General features: G+C 40.1%; 1 protein-coding gene and 1 pseudogene across 1 annotated transcript in view; one reads left to right on the top strand and one right to left on the bottom strand.

Moving 5' to 3' along the window:
* Positions 1-276: 276 nt before the first annotated feature.
* Prelid2 (PRELI domain containing 2) overlaps positions 277-16,097 on the bottom strand; it is a 77,864-nt gene continuing 62,043 nt past the window's right edge. The window contains exons 6-7 of the mRNA XM_077109386.1: positions 5,212-5,281; positions 277-444 (exon numbers count right to left, since the gene is read on the bottom strand). Of these exons, the coding sequence (XP_076965501.1) occupies positions 5,222-5,281 (60 nt within the window). The 3' untranslated portion in view covers positions 277-444; positions 5,212-5,221. The remainder of the gene's footprint in view (positions 445-5,211; positions 5,282-16,097) is intronic.
* On the top strand, positions 6,711-7,404 carry LOC143399230 (calcyclin-binding protein pseudogene; annotated as a pseudogene).

Raw genomic sequence — 16,097 nt, 5'->3', positions numbered from 1 at the left:
TTCAAGCCCCCTAGAACAGGTAATCGAGTCAACAACTTTATATGTTCCAGAATCCACTCATGAATCCCATGAACAATCATGCTGTTAAAATATGGGTACAAGCACCACCACCCCAGGCCTTTGACTGCCCTGGTGCCATCACAAACAAGTAGCAGGACATCCTGAGGAAGAGTGGATGTCATCTCACATGGATCTTTTTCTTTATTTATAAAATCATAAAGAGACTGTTCATAAAAATCCAGCTAGATTGTCTCATCTCCATGAGTCCCACTATTTGAAGCAGGCTCCAAGGGGAGGGTATCGTTTTATGTCCTGGCAAGGATGTCTCCTCTTCTTTATTCTGCCAATACTGTATCCTCAAACCTGTATTCCAGAAACTGTGCCTACGATGTGTTGTGGCCAAGAAGTTATTATTGGAAAGAAGCCCACTTGGACACGGCTCCCCTGCAAGAGAAAACAAACAGGCTTTATCACCTAATAAACATGTCTACTGATCGATACTTATTTGCCCTCTTTTCTGAAGCAACTCCTCAGAGTCACTTGAATTCTATCATTACGGATAATTCTTGAAGAAATCGCATTCCTACCTCCTAATGATCTTCGAACAAAGCCAGCACCTCATTTTATTAAGTCCAACTAGCTAGAGGAGCTGGTTCAGAGAAGAGTTTAAGATATAGCTAAAATTGAGGTCTTAATCATCACGATGTGACAGAATGCTGCTGTGTTATCAAACCTCACAAGTCCAGGCTCCCAACTGCCAGCGGCAAGAACAAACAGATGTCAGGGCTATTTGTTTTATTCAAAAATGACAGGAAATCAAAAATCTATCAAATGATGTGTCAGCAGCAACGCCACAAGCATACTGGCGACTGAGATTTATGTGCCTCCGTTTTGGCTCATGACAAAATCACCTTCTAAGTTTTCTAATTTTCAAATATACGTTTGGATATACAGGTCAGAGAATTTGAGGAAGTTAACTTTAATTGTAGGAACCATATAAAATGTAGTCACATTCTATGTGTATTCAAGTTACGCAAACGTGAAATACAGCGTGATATAAAATATTAAGTAATCTCTCCTTATGCACATTTTTACAAATCCAGCAAAATATCTTTTAAAAATTGAGAACAGCAAAATTCCACAGTCTAGAATATTGTGTAAATTATAAACAGCACCTCTACTACCGTCACATCACAGTGCCACTTTATTTGCTAACAAAATGCCTGTATTTCTACTCCACTGGGTATGTGTGTTGGAACTTTATGAGCAATTTTAGTGACCACTGTGGCTGGTATTTTAAGTTCACTGTTATCATTTTAGTACTTTTTATGTATCCTGAAAATACCATCATCCAAATCACAAAAGTGATAATCCTAGACTCAATGCAGGGGAAATAAACTGCCAAACTATAAACTTTGGAACACAGGTAAGATATCATGAATATTGTTTGTTTGTTTATCTATCTATCTATCTATCTATCTATCTATCTATCTATCTATAATGAGGATTGAACCCAGGGGTACTTAACCACTGAGCCACATCCCCAGCCTTTTTTTAACTTTTTATTTTGAGACAAGGTCTTGCTAAGTTGCTCAGAGTCTCACTAAGTTGCTGAGGCTGGCTTTGAATTTGCGATCCTCCTGCCTTAGCCTCCCAAGCTGCTCAGATTACAGGTGTGCCCCACTGTGTTTGGCTGATTTTGAGAGTCTTAATTCTTCAACGTGCCTGGCTAAATACTGAATTTTTTTTTTTCAAAAAAGGTCAACACCAATAAAAAATACATAAATGAACTGAAATGAAAAATAAAAAAGGTTGTGAATGTAGGTCAATGACAGAGTGCTTATGTAGCATGCAAAGGGTCCTGGTTTGATTCCCAGCATCACACACACACAAAAAGGCAATCACAACACTCCTTGACATTAATTTGGACTAATTTAGGATGCTAACTCAGGAAGCAATAAATCTTTCCTTAAAAGGCCAGATAAGAAATATGTTAGGCTTTGCAGACTATAAGGTCTCTACTATCACAAGTATTCAGCTCTGCTGTTTTAAGTGTGAACATAGTCAAGTACATAGCTGTGTCCCAATAAAACTTATAAAAGCAGACAGCAGACTCAATTTAGCTTATTGGACTATCATATTCTCATCCCTACTGTCTAAGTATGGTGTCCCATTTCTTTTAACATGGCTTTACACTACTCAAAAACAAGTAATCCTTTGACACACCTAAAACCATCCCCACAATTTCCTTAGAGCTATTTTAAAGAAAATAAAAAGTTTCATTAAAACAGAAACATCTCAAAATTGAAAAGCTTTGTAAAAATAGTCAAGAAATTTGTGTGGGAGGGGATAAGCTGGTAACATCAAAGCCTCAAAATTTTCTGTACCATATTTGTGGCAATGCTTATATGACTCATTTTTCAAAACTCAACAAACTGTACTCTTAAAATTAGTTCATTTATGGTAGAGAGCGTGCCTCTCGTGCACAAGGCCCTGGGTTCAATCCCCAGCACCACATACACACAAATTTTATATATATATATATATATATATATATATATATATATATATATATATATATATTTAATTGTATATAAGTGATATCTCACTGAAGCTAATTTTGAGAAAAACTTAAAGCCTTAGCAACAGCCTTTAGTTTACAGTAATTGTAGATTTATTAGTGAGAGTTAATGGGTATGTGCTCACTTTACATTTTCTCCTCTGAGAAAACTGGTTATGAACTTTGAGTTTGAATTATGTAAATCCTTCACGAATTCTATTGTATTGACTGCTAAAAACACAACTATCCTATACTAACCTCCTGGCTGTATGCAGACCTAACACTACCACTCCACTTGAAAGACAGGAGAATGAATTGGTTTTCTTTCTTTCTTTTCTTTTCTTTTCTTTTTTTTTTTTATTATTTTTTTTATTTTTACAAACAATGCAAAGCCCTGAATTCATGGCTTAGGCCTCAATCACAGTAAAAACACACACACACACACACACAAAAGATAATAGGTAATCAAAAGGAAATGCTACTAAATTATTTAATTTGCTCATCTTTACTAACAACACTTTAAATCCAAGCTGCTTCAAAGCACAAGATGACCTGAGTCTCAGCTCTTTTACCAATTGTGTCCACTTCAGCCTAGAGCTTGTCAACATTCAAATCACCAAAAAAAGGCAAGCAAGACTGAGATGCTAAAATCAGAGAAAAGGCATACAAAGAAAACCATTCTTCCAATTAATCTAAAGTTGACCAAATACGGGCAACAATTTCAAAACCCCAACTGTAAGCCTCCCTAGTGCCTAAGCACTGAATGTGTCTCCATCCAAAAATGGGAACTCATTTGAAGCAGTCACTCTCAAAATGTGGTCCTGGGTCCACCATCACCATCACCTGGAACGTGTTCTGGAAATACAAATGCTCAGGAGACCACCCAACTTACTGAAACACCATTCTGTGCTTAACAAGTCTTCCAGATGATTCTGATGTCTGCTAAAGTTCTAATTACACTAATTTGAAGTTTGAAAACTGATAGGTATATGTAATTGGAGGCCCCTCATGCCTTCATGGAACCAGGACCTGACTTTAGATCCCACCAGCCAGGGTAAAATGTGTGCCCAAATACAAGCAATGCTCAGTGAGCCTCAGGTGACGTGGCCACATTCTTCTCTACAATTTCTTAAGGAAGGGGGAGTAAAACATTTAAGATTAAGTTCTGACATTTTATGAGCACCTGCCGTGTATGCTATGTAAAACAATCTTGTTTAGCCTTTCCAGTAATAATGAAATCTATTAATATGTTTCAAGTATGGAAGCTTAATCAGAATGGAGTCCAATCTGCAAAAAACAGAAACACTTTAGTTTCCAATTGATGTTCATTCACAAGCCTGGCCAGCATGCTTTGAATACCAAGGCATTTGTATACAAGGGTTCCTTTTGCTTATTCTTTCATAAATTGCTCTCAGAGTTCATTGTGCATTACAATTAGAACACCAGGTCACTTATACAAAACCATATACTGTGTTTCTAAGCCAACATAAGGTAATTCTGAAATACCCAAAGCACTGTTTGCTTTACTCGGAGGTTTACCTTCTCTCTAATGTTAAAAATCTACCTTTAAATTCAGCAAGATGTTATTCATTTATTTTGGGTTTTATTCTCTATTAAATAGCTTTGTCCCATCCTTTCCACTATGAAAAATTTTCTCCTTGATGTAGACAATAGAAATTACTAGGGGAGAGAATGTGAATAGTTCTGTGATTCCCCAGTATCTGTTGTTAACCCTTCACCATTTGCCATACACAAGAACTGTCTTGTTTGCTGCCTGTGACCATAGCATACATTACCAATCACTCAAGGTACCCTTACCCTTAGCACTATTTTCAAGCTTTAGAATCTTTCAGAATAGCATTTCAGGCAGACACCTTCAATCAGTGGGTTCAGTATCCTTTATACAATGCTTAGGACCAGAAGTATGTTGGATTGGGAACATACATATTTTCAGATTTGGGAATATTTGCATCTACGTAATGAAATATCCTGGAAATGGGACCCAAACATGAAATTCATTTTTGTTTCATATACTCCTCATACTCATAGCCTAAGGGTAAATTTAGGAAATATTTTTAGTAAACCTGGACTGCCATCATCATATAAGGTCAGGTATAAAATCTTCCGCTTGTGACATCATGTCAGCACTCAAAGTTTCAGACTTTGGAGAATTTCTTATTTTGGGTTTCCAGATTAGGAATGCTCAACCTGTATGACTAATAAGATAACATTTGTTTCACTGGCCAATCCACATTTTCCCTTTTGTTATCCTTCCTGCTCCAATAACAGTTTTAAATCTGCTTTTGTTGTTCTCTGAACAATAAAATTAAGCTTCAGTTAATCCTGAGCTGCAGTCTTTACAAATCTATGCCACCTTGAGGGTCTCAATCAGGGTAGATTATACTGAACAGTTTTAACAATTTGAATGCAGTTGTGACCCAGCACGTAGTAAAAAACTGCTCTGAAAATCAAAGAACCAAGCAAATAAAGGTACTGAATAGATAACAAAACACCTGTGAAATAGCATTCTGCAGACATAGCTGGGAAATATACAGCATGAATAGCCCAGGGAGGCTGATACATAATGCCAGGCTCATAAGCATGAACACATGGCTTGAGTAAATGATTCTGATTTTGCTTTTGGTACTCACTGATGATTCCTTATTCAGCTAAGGGGGCACCACACTGTTCCTTTAGCAGCATCTCCATTATTCTAATTCCCTATAAAGAGAGAGAAAGAAAAATCAAAATGCCATATTTCACAGACAAGCAGTTTTACATTTATCACATCCTTGTCCCTTCAAGGAATCCAGATCACAGCTAGATATTCATTTCAATAAAGTAGGCTCAGAGTCATCTCATGCATTTTCATAATATTTTACTCACAAATTTCACCTACACTATATTTCCACATGTGCTCAGACCCTTTTAAGGAGACAGGCAAAGCAGAGTTTGGGATCTCCATGGTAAACACAAGGATAGCCCAAGAGAAGTTGGGCAACTTCTTGAAAGTGCCCAGCTACCTATCGGCATTGCCAGAGCTAGAATAGCAATGAGCTAATATTTGTTAACATTAACAAGTGTGCTCACTTCACTACCAAGACATCCCGTGTGCTACCAGTGCAGTGGGTGCGGGAGTGCCCAGTGAGTTACCCTCCAGGTCACAAGCACTCCTGTCCCCAATGACCAGGACTATAAGCTGCCGTGGGCACATGGCCACCCTCAACCAAAGGGAGCTGAGGCCATGCCTGCCTCCAGGCACAACCACATCCAACAGCTGCTGGATATTAGGATAAAAATTCAGGACAATTTTGAAGGGCGCCTCACCCTGTTGTTCTCCACAGCAGGAGCTGAGACCTTTGCTGCAACTTCACCCTGGTCAATGTCACCTTCTCCTAATCCTGCTTCCCTCATTCTATCATGGAGTTCCTCCTGTAAGTTATCTCCAATACACTCTGCATGCAAACCTCCATCTCTGAGCCTGTGTACCCAGAGCCCAACTGTAACCCCTTGTCTAATACACACAAAACCCTCAAGCAAGTGGTACTCTAACCCACAGTTTACTAATGAGGAAACAAACTCAAAAGGTTTTAAGCAATTTGCCCAAAGTCATACAGCTTTCAAGAGACAGGCCAGGGAAGGCACACAGGCCCTCTGCTCTGGTTCTAGAGATACCTCTTAACCTTCCAGCACCACTCAATCCACAACTGTCCAGCCAACCTCCTACACCCCTGCCCTGTGCGGTAAAATTCTACCTCGGAGGAGAGTAGATAGATCTATCTTTTCTTCCTTCAAGGACAAGTTCTTTGACAGGCAAGATGGAATTATATATAAATTTGAAGGAGGGTCTTAAGGGCCTCAAAGCTGAGTCTAGGGACTCACTATTCTCGGAGACAGAGGCTAGAAAAGTATTTGAAGAGAATAAAAATTATGAACGGAGGGGGCTCGGTGGGGTGGGGCCCAGTGGGGCTGCGACCTCGCAAAGGTTCCAGAGGCTCCAACATACGTAGGGCGGCCGAGGTCCGGCTCAGGGTCTGTGTGCATGTGGGCTGCACCTGCTAGTTCTATGCGGGTCTACATGCTTGTTGCAGCGTTTCCTGACTTGGGTGGACGGCTACAGCGTGGGCCTGCAGCCTGACCCAGCCAGACCATGGCCTCAGCTCTGGTCGAGCTGCAGAAAGATCTAGAAGAGGAAAAGGTGTTGCTGGAAAAGACTACTAGAAAAAAAGTACATGATGCTCTTACAGCAGGGGGAAAAAAACAGATACAGAAATAAAGGACAAGATGCAACAGAAATTACAGAAGAAACCAGAACTTCTTAAGGAGGAAAAGCCAGCTGCTGTGGTTGCTCCCATTACAACAGGATATACCCTGAAAATCAGTAGTTATGGATGGGATCAATCCAATAAGTTTGTGAAAATCTACATTACTTTAACGGGAGTTCATCAAATTCCCGCTGAGAATGTGCAGGTTCATTTCACAGCAAGGGTTGTTTGATTTTTGGTAAAGACTCTAAATGGGAAGAGTTACTCCATGATTCTGAACAATCTCTTGAAAACCTTCTCTGAGGAAAGCAGTTCAAAAACAGTTAAGACTGACACAGTTCTCATCTTACGTAGAAAGAAAGCAGAAAACACAACGGTGAGAGTACTTGACTCAGGTTGAAAAAAGAATGCAAAGAGAAAGAAAAGCCTTCATATGACACTGAAACAGATCCCAGTGAGGGATTAATGAATGTTCTAAAGAAAATTTATGAAGATGGAGATGATGATATGAAGTGAACCATTAATAAAGCCTGGGTGGTATCAAGAGAAAAACAAGCCAAAGGAGATACAGAATTTTGAGACATTTAAGTCTTTCTGGGAACTGTGATGTGGAAATATGGATGTTTCCAATAAGGGGAATGTTGGAGAGCTGCACATGTAAATTTGACATATCTATGTACACAGTAAAGGCAGTAAATTCTCCATTTCTTTACTGGAGGATTTATTTAAATAAAATGTGCTTATTAAATACTTACTCCAAAAAAAAAATTAGGAGTAGAATGTAAAATACAGTTCCCTGCTGGGCATGGTGGCACACACCTATAATCCCAGTGACTCAGGAGACTGAAGCAGGAGGATCACAAGTTTGAAGCCAGCCTCAGTAATTTAATGAGAGCCTGTCTCAAAATAAAATTAAATTAAAATTAAAAAGGACTAGGGACATAGCTTGGTAGCAAAGTGTCCCTGGTTTCAATCCCCAGCACCAAAATAATAATAATAATAATAATAATAATAATAATAATAATAATAATAATACAGTTCCCCAAACCCCTCCTAGGAAGATTCTGCTGTAACAGGACTCAAGCAGGTCCCGGGTCCCTACACCCAGAATGAGCACTCATATGATTCTCTTATGATCAAGCAGGGCTGGAAAACACTGAATGGCTTACAGAACAAAGGCAAGGACTTCCTACTCCTTCTGAGCCAAAGGATGGAGATGGGGATAATCAAAGGTATCACTAGAGAAAACAACAGAATATATTAACACCAAAGTAGAATGAATGAGTTCTGACCCAGAAGGTTCTTCAGATTCTGCCAGGGCCATCACCCCAAACACAGCCATTGTCTTGGAAGAAAAATTGAGACATATCCAGTGCCATGGAGCATCAGCCAAAGCACAGCAGCAAACTACCCAAGATGCTGTCATCCGAGCCAGGAGACCTGAGTCCTAGTCACTGCTCCACCAGCCATTCTGCTGGGTACCTTAGGCTGCTCACTTTACTAAGGAGTGCCTCAGACCACAGAGGTCAGGGGTCTGAAAGGCAAATTGGATTGGTGTCTTCTACACCCTCTGCACACCAGAATTTCTACAGCAATCCACAAAAGCAAATAAACTTTCAAATAGACTCCCTACCAGTGACTCCATCAGAAATCCCAGATCTGAGGCCTGGAATCTGTGCATTTATAACATGCTCCATGTGATTCTGAAATACAAATTCATATACTAGAATTTGTAAGTAGCAGCTTCATACCACCTCTGAGATCCCTTTCCAACTCTACCAGTCTGGGAACTGATGAAGTAGGGTCTCCTTAATCACTTTTGAAGATGCAATATGTACTGTACTCTTTGGAGTTATTCTCCTTTAAATCACTGGGAGAAAGAAGCAGAGGCAGGGGATGAAACAATCAGAGGAACAAAAATTAACTGAACTCTTTTTTTTAATGCATATCTGTTTTTCTTTCTTTTCTCCTTTACTATTATTTTTCCATATTTTATTGGTGCATTATATTTGTACATAATAGTGGGATTTGTTGTTACATATTTGTACATGCACAAAATATAACAATATAATCTGGCCAATATCATTCCCCACTATTTCCCCTTTCCCTCTCCTCCTATCCCTTTACTCTACCCATCTCCCTTTGATTTTCATGAGACACATCGTCCCCCACCTTTATTTTCCTTTTTCCTCTCTAGCTTCCACATGTGAGAAGAAAACATGCAACACTTGACCTAAGTTTGGCTTATTTTGCTTAACATAATGGTCGCTAGTTCCATCCATTTTCCTGCAAATAACATAATTTGATTTTTTTATGACAATAAAATCCCATCATGTAATATGCCACATTTTCTTTAGCCATTCATCGATTGATGGCCTTATTTTTTTTTTTTTTTTTAGTTTCTTATTGGTTCTTTTTAGTTATACATGAGCATAGAATCCATTCTGACATAAGATATATAAGTATGTCAAATTCTTAACATAAGACCTGGATTGTACTCATTTCTGTCCTCATGCATTCAAACCCCAATCCAATTAATATATTTATTATGCACCTACTGTGTGCACTAGAGATTAAATGGCAAAAAACAAGACAGGCCCCACCATCATAGAGCTTACAGACCTGTGAATTCTAGGCAATTTTTATTTTCCTGTTCTTATTTTGTTTTGTTTTTGTTGTTGTTTTGTTTTGTTTTAACAAACCCCTGGACAGTAATTAAATGTCCTCATTCTACTTTTAGGAATACTAAAAACTCCCACATAAATTCCTTTTCAAACTTCTTTTTTGCAGAGCAGGTGCATAAATCCAGCTAGTATGTCTTTAAAAGAAGAAAAGCACATTCCTTCCTTGAGAGGTGGGAGTCTGTGAACTCTCCCATCTGTCTAAATGAAGACCGCCACCACTTACTGAGCTGAGCACTAATTGACATCAGTGAGGACTCTGAGGTTTGCCCTGGGAATTGAAAGACGTTATTTATTGAATCAATTATGTTCACAATGTGACAGTTGATTTTTCTTTCTCTCTTTTCCTCTCTCTAATACCACGTTAGTCTTTTTAAGAAGAACAGTTAGGAGGCAGAGAATGGGCTGGGGTGGGGAGGAGAAGCCTATAAAGTGAACCTTAAAAAATAAAAAAATAAAAACAGGGAAGCCAGCCATTATTTAGTATCTCTCTTTGGTAAGGAAGGACCAAATCAAAGCCCAATCAATAGAGTCCTTTCAAATACAGTTCGCTCCAACACTTAAATCTCAACCCCTAGGAGATCAGACTTAAAGGGGCTAAATTTATACCACTTATCACACAATGATGCCTGAAATGCAGAACAAACATTAAGTAAAAAACACCTTTATAGATACAGCTTAAAAGCTTTTTGGACTGACAAACCATAAACCAGCTTGATTTTATTATTTCTTTCCCCTTAGAGAATATTTTTTTTCCCTATTACGAGGCTATCTTTCTCCACTTGTCAATGTACAGATGAGGAAGTTGTCTCTGTCTCATTTCCCTAATACCAGAGCTATGCTGCCCAAAGGAGTCACTGAGCCTTTCGGATTCAGAAAACTTCACAAATTCCCCACTCTGCTTCTGAGAAACAGCTAGCTATTACTCGGGAGGTGGGGAGGAGCTTAAGAGAAACAAGAATAAGATGGAACCACAGATGGCTAAATCCAGATGGTATGTTTATTTGATCAAACTGAGGCTTCCTGAAGAGGTTCTGATTTACCCAGGAAGCTCCAAGGAGACTCCATTAGACCTGACAAAAATCACAAACTTTTAAAGCAGTTCTCAAAAGGCACATCCATGAGGGGCTCTTAACAAAAGAAAGGCTCACTTAATGATCACAGTGATACAAGATGGGTATCAAAGACACCACTGGAAATGATGCTGCAGGTCACGGCTTTGGAGCAAGCACTATGGACTGAGCACCCACCCTGTGGCACAGGGATGCACAGGGGACATAAAGCCTCGATTCAAGGGTTCACTGATCTCTGGAGCGGTAATGGAGGAATGAAAACTACCTGAAAGGTAACAGAGTCTCTGAGAGAAGTACTACAACTTAGAAAAAATGTGATAGAAGAAAGTAAGCAGACACTAAACTTGGAGGAAGCCACGGGAAGAGGAGAGATGTAAGACACAAAGTGTGGTCTGGAGTGTGACATTCTGAGATGAAGGGGAAGACAAAGCAGAGGGAGACAAAGAAAAGGCATGAGGGCCTGTCACCACGGCTCCTTCCTGTAATCCCAGAGACTTGGGAGGCTAAAGGCAGGAAAATTGCAAGTTCGAGGCCAGCCTGGAAATTTAGCAACACTAAATTATCTAAAAATAAAAAAAACTCTGGGGGCAAAGCTCAATGGTAGTGCACACCCTGTTTCAATCCCAGGACTGGGGGGGAAAGAGGAGGAGGAGGAGGAGGAAGAGAAAGAAAGAAAAGGCATGGGGGTGGGAACTGCAGAGAGCACTCTCACAGTTAAGCCACACTGAAGGCTGAGTAATGGGACTGAATGTAGCAGGTGACAAGACTATTACACATCCCACCCTTCCAACCCTCGTAACACAGTTCCTTCCCACCTTAGCTCTACACTTCCCTGGAAAACACAATAGCACATAAAACCTCTGCATTTACCAAGAGTAGCACTGTAATTGTGCAATGACTCTATTAGAGAGATTTAGGGTCACATCTAAACTAGCTATAAGATCTTGTGCAAGATCTTAAATTCTGTAATTTTCGACTGCCTCATCTTTATTGAATATAGATAGCAACACAGCTTGTCCTAAGAATCAGCTAAAATAATGCCTAATAATCCCTGTATTTAGTGCTATAATACTAGTTTCTGGTAAATACTTAGTCAATAAATAGCTAAATCTCTTCAGTAATCATCTAATCCCACTAAAACGTAAACCTCATGAAGCTGCAAGCTTTCTCTGTCTTGTTCAAGATGTACCCTGTAGGGGCTGGGGATGTGGCTCAAGTGGTAGCGCGCTCACCTGACATGCGTGTGGCTCGGGTTCGATCCTCAGCACCACATACAAACAAAGATGTTGTGTCTGCCGAAAACTAACTAACTAACTAAATAAATAAATAAATATTAAAAAATTCTCTCTCTCTGTCTCTCACTCTCACACACTCTCTTGAAAAAAAAAAAAAAGAGTGTCTGGTGCTTATTTGGTTGTAGAATGAATGGAAACATATCTGTGTAATGTACCTGTAAAACTTTAAAAAAAAAAAAAAAAAAGATGTACCCTGTAGAACAAGGCTGTGGGACAGAGAAGGCCTGCAGTAAATGTCTACTTAGAGAATGAATGAATCCATTATCCAGCCAATCAGTCTCCAGTTTACATGTTTACCACATTAGACAGAAAGGCATTCAGAGTCAGGGGACAGAATTCACGTCATTTGCATCTTATTATCTAGTGCAGAATTTGACACACCAGTAGGCACTCCATGTCAGTGCACTATAAACCTAACCGACTGCTTACTCCTGAGTGCCAGGCTGATGAGACTGGAATTCCAGTGCCATCTGCCTAGTATTCAGTGCCCTTGAGGTGTGGTTGGAAGGATAAGAATAACGAGGACCTCCATGGGAGATCAAAGGTCAAAATAGGAAAGAACAAAGGATGAAAGAAAGAAGGAAGGAGGCAATGATGCAGAAAGAATGACAGGACTCATGTGGGGCCTGAGGAACCTGCATTAGCAACAGGTGTTCAGAAAGTGGGATAACAAGGCTTCCAGCCCCTTCTCCAACCACAGCTCCCTCCATTCTCCCTTCACCACCTACCAGGACCCAGGCCTGCTTCCTATTCAGGGAACATGCTCAGTTCCTTCTTTCTTTTTCTCTGTTCTGAGGAACAACCCCGGATCTGAAGTGGCCAGTTAGTGGCCAGCTAGCTCCTTGCAGAACTCAGATCCCAACTACTCATCCAGCACCTCCTCAGAAGTCACCTGCTCCCTTATTCCCCTGGCTCAAACTGCCCGGACACAACCCCGATCACATCTGCCTGTCCTGCTCTCTTTACAGCATTCGTACCTGTAAGAAAATCCTATGCTTGTAAAATATTTCACACTGTCTTTCACCACACTAGAAGGTAAGCTCTGGGAGAAGGAGGAGAGATCTGGCCAGTGTTCACTGCTGAATCCTTAGCGCCCCCCCGGAATGCAGCACAGGTAGGCAGCATTTGAGAAGGAAGAAAGGAAGAGATGCCAGGAGCTAGGGACAGAGGGAGGGAAGAACATGCATCCAATTTTCTCATCAAAAGGTAAGAGAAACAAACCTGACTCAAAGCTCTCCAGGAAGAGGTCTTTCACCACAACAAAACATCTTTTAATCTGAGGCTATCCCATTCTTTTAAATTCTTTTCTTTTAATGTTTTCATCTATAAAACTAAAATAACACTAAATAATAATACAGTTAAAATGTATTGGCACATGGCATGTGCCAAGCACTGGGTGGACTTCTATCCCACATTAGCCTACTGGACCCTTTCATCTACCTTAGGGGATTCCTTTCCTATCCCCACATCCCCCGCCCCAGAGATCAAAGCTCAGAGAAATTAAACAACTAAAAGTCCTGTCCAAAACTCACACAGTAACTACATGGCCTTGATTCCACTCAAAGCAACCAGGAAGGAGGACCCAGAATCCAGATCTGACAACAGGAGAGGACTGGAAAGTTTAAGTGAGAATATGAATGTGCAAACACCGTTTATAACGCCAGGTTCACAGCAAGAGTCTTCTTCCTTCTCTAGTGCCAACACTCAAAAATCCTGGTTAAAGAAATCAGACATTTCAGTCCTGCTCCCAAACAAAACACCACGAATCTTAATATATGAATCAATATCTAATCACATCCACAAATCAGGTTAAATACAATGCTTCTCAAATAAGAATAGCCTGACAGAATATACAGCTTCAATACATTTTCCCATAGTAGTGAATGGGCTCTTGAGTAAGATTGATTTTTATTTTCATCAAGTAACCCCCAATCTTTAGGTGTAACTGCAGAACATTAAACTCATACAATCCTTCAGATATCTCTACTTCACATTATGAATCTTTTCTTTCTCTTTAAGAAGAATATTTTTCACAACTTGTAAAGAATATGTTCAAAGAAAAAAAAAAAGAACTAAAAGTTAGAAAGGACCTTGTATTATCTAGTCCAGATAGGAAACTCTCACCCAAGGAATGAAAGTACCCATCTGATTTAGAGAGGTACCTTGTGATCAAATATTAGAATGAAGGAACAAAGTCATCTCCACATTGCCAGTTTCCAAATCAACCCTGTCCAGATGTGAACATTGAAGGCACATGGTGTTCTCTAGTTCACACAGTTACTTCCCCCACCCTCTGATGTGACTCAGACCACTTCCATTTTGAACTTTAAAACATGTAACCTGTGCACAGTTGGACCTTTCCTGACTCAGACATCATATAAAATATGGCTTGTTCTCACCAGTAATTAAAGCCAATTTCTCACCCCAGGCCATACACCATCCATGACACTTCTGGCAACTGATCACCTTTATCTGCTTAGTAGCCCCCATTCAGGAGAAGTTTACTCTCCTCATTCAACCCGTATCAGTCCTACTTATAAGACACCTCTCCCTCGTGCACAAACAGAACCATCCTGGTGCCTGGCATCAGTGGGCCCCAGTATCAACTCTTGGCTGTGACACACTAAAAAAAGAAGAACAAGGTTCCTATCAATTCTCTTTTATCAGCCATTTCTTCACTATTCATCAGAGTTAAACTCACACATAATTTCTCCTTTTTTCTTCCCTATTCTGAAAGATAAAATGGTGAACAGCATGCTTATATATTTTGCCAGTGAATTGTCCAACAGAATAAATAAATCCCATTGATGCCCAGGTAATAAATAAATCTAACAGATGCCCAGATAATTCTCCTTTTATGTTTTATTTCTACCCTTCTCCTTCCCCCCAGATTCATGCATTTCTATAAGTCAGTGATCTTTATATGCAGGACCAGACTCCTGTATCTTCCAATCAGATGTTCCCTTTGAACAAAACATAATTTTTGAAGCCATTCTTCAATCAAACATCTCACCAAATCTGAACAATACTGAGGTTAATGACAATTTATTACGGGTTCTCGACATGCCAGGAATTTATGATCCCATTTAATCCTCTGAACTTTTACTCTCACCATTTCCAGGTAAGGAAACAGCCTCAGAAAGGAAAACAACTTGCTGAAGGTCACAAAGCCGTTACCAGGCGTCAGGCCTAAGATTTAAACTGGGTTTCTCCAGCTTCTTTCTTCAATGAGTATTTACCACACTTGAATTTATTTCTATGCCTGTAAAATGGGTGGGAAGAAGCAAAGAAACACACTTCCTTGCAGGATTACTTTTAAGGATTAAAGGAGACAACATATAAAGCCACGGCACACAACAGACTTGTATTAACCATGACCTTCCATTCACCCTGTGACTTAAAAAGTGGCCACTGATTTCTTTATGAACTAGATCTGAGTAGGGAGCCCCTCACAACTGGGCTTTCACTGCAAGGCATCCCCTGATTTAGTCGGTGGTCTGTGGCATACAGGAAATGTCAGCAAAGGCTTCTTTGTATTTCACAAATATTTCACTTGCTCTTCACCTCACCTGTAAGAGACGCTGATGCTTTTACAATGCTGAAATACCAGTGAGGTCAACCAGCTTTCCTGAGGGCACAGTGGTCCTCTGCAACAGAAAGATAGAACTAGAATCCAGGTCATTGAAAGAAATGATCGGTTGGCAGGCTAAGGCGACCCCTGGCTGTGCTAAACACATTACACGCAGAGTCTTGTCTCACCCCCACGCCCAAACGATGAGTCAGTCACATGAGTAAAATGAAACTCACAAAGGTCAAGAAACCAATGGCCTAACTAGCAAGCAGAGAACACAGGCTAGCACCCAGATTTCTGTCACTCTGAGCCCTCAGGACACAACCTCCTTTAAAAAGTGTGTTTATAGGGTTCTCTTCTCAAATTTCCAAAAAAGGGCATGTCACTTCGCACAGTCCTCCCTGCCATCTTGAAATTATTTCCATCTAAATCTAGGTGGTTTTATTAATTTACAGGAGGCAGGGTGAGAACAAACCATAAGTAGTTCTTGAAATCACCCTAAGAACAAGGACCCCCGCCACATCTCCAATTGTACCTTGTCTCCTGTTTCTACTAGGTGAAGCTCGCTCCTGCACTCTGGAGAAGCCAAGGGACAAGCACAAAGCATCCACAGAAGCTTTTCCGTTCCAACACTGTACCTGCCAATTAGAAC

The sequence above is a fragment of the Callospermophilus lateralis genome, chromosome 5 (genome assembly GCF_048772815.1).
Source record: "Callospermophilus lateralis isolate mCalLat2 chromosome 5, mCalLat2.hap1, whole genome shotgun sequence".
Taxonomy (NCBI): Eukaryota; Metazoa; Chordata; class Mammalia; order Rodentia; family Sciuridae; genus Callospermophilus; species Callospermophilus lateralis.
This window is presented reverse-complemented; position numbering and strand designations above follow the sequence as displayed.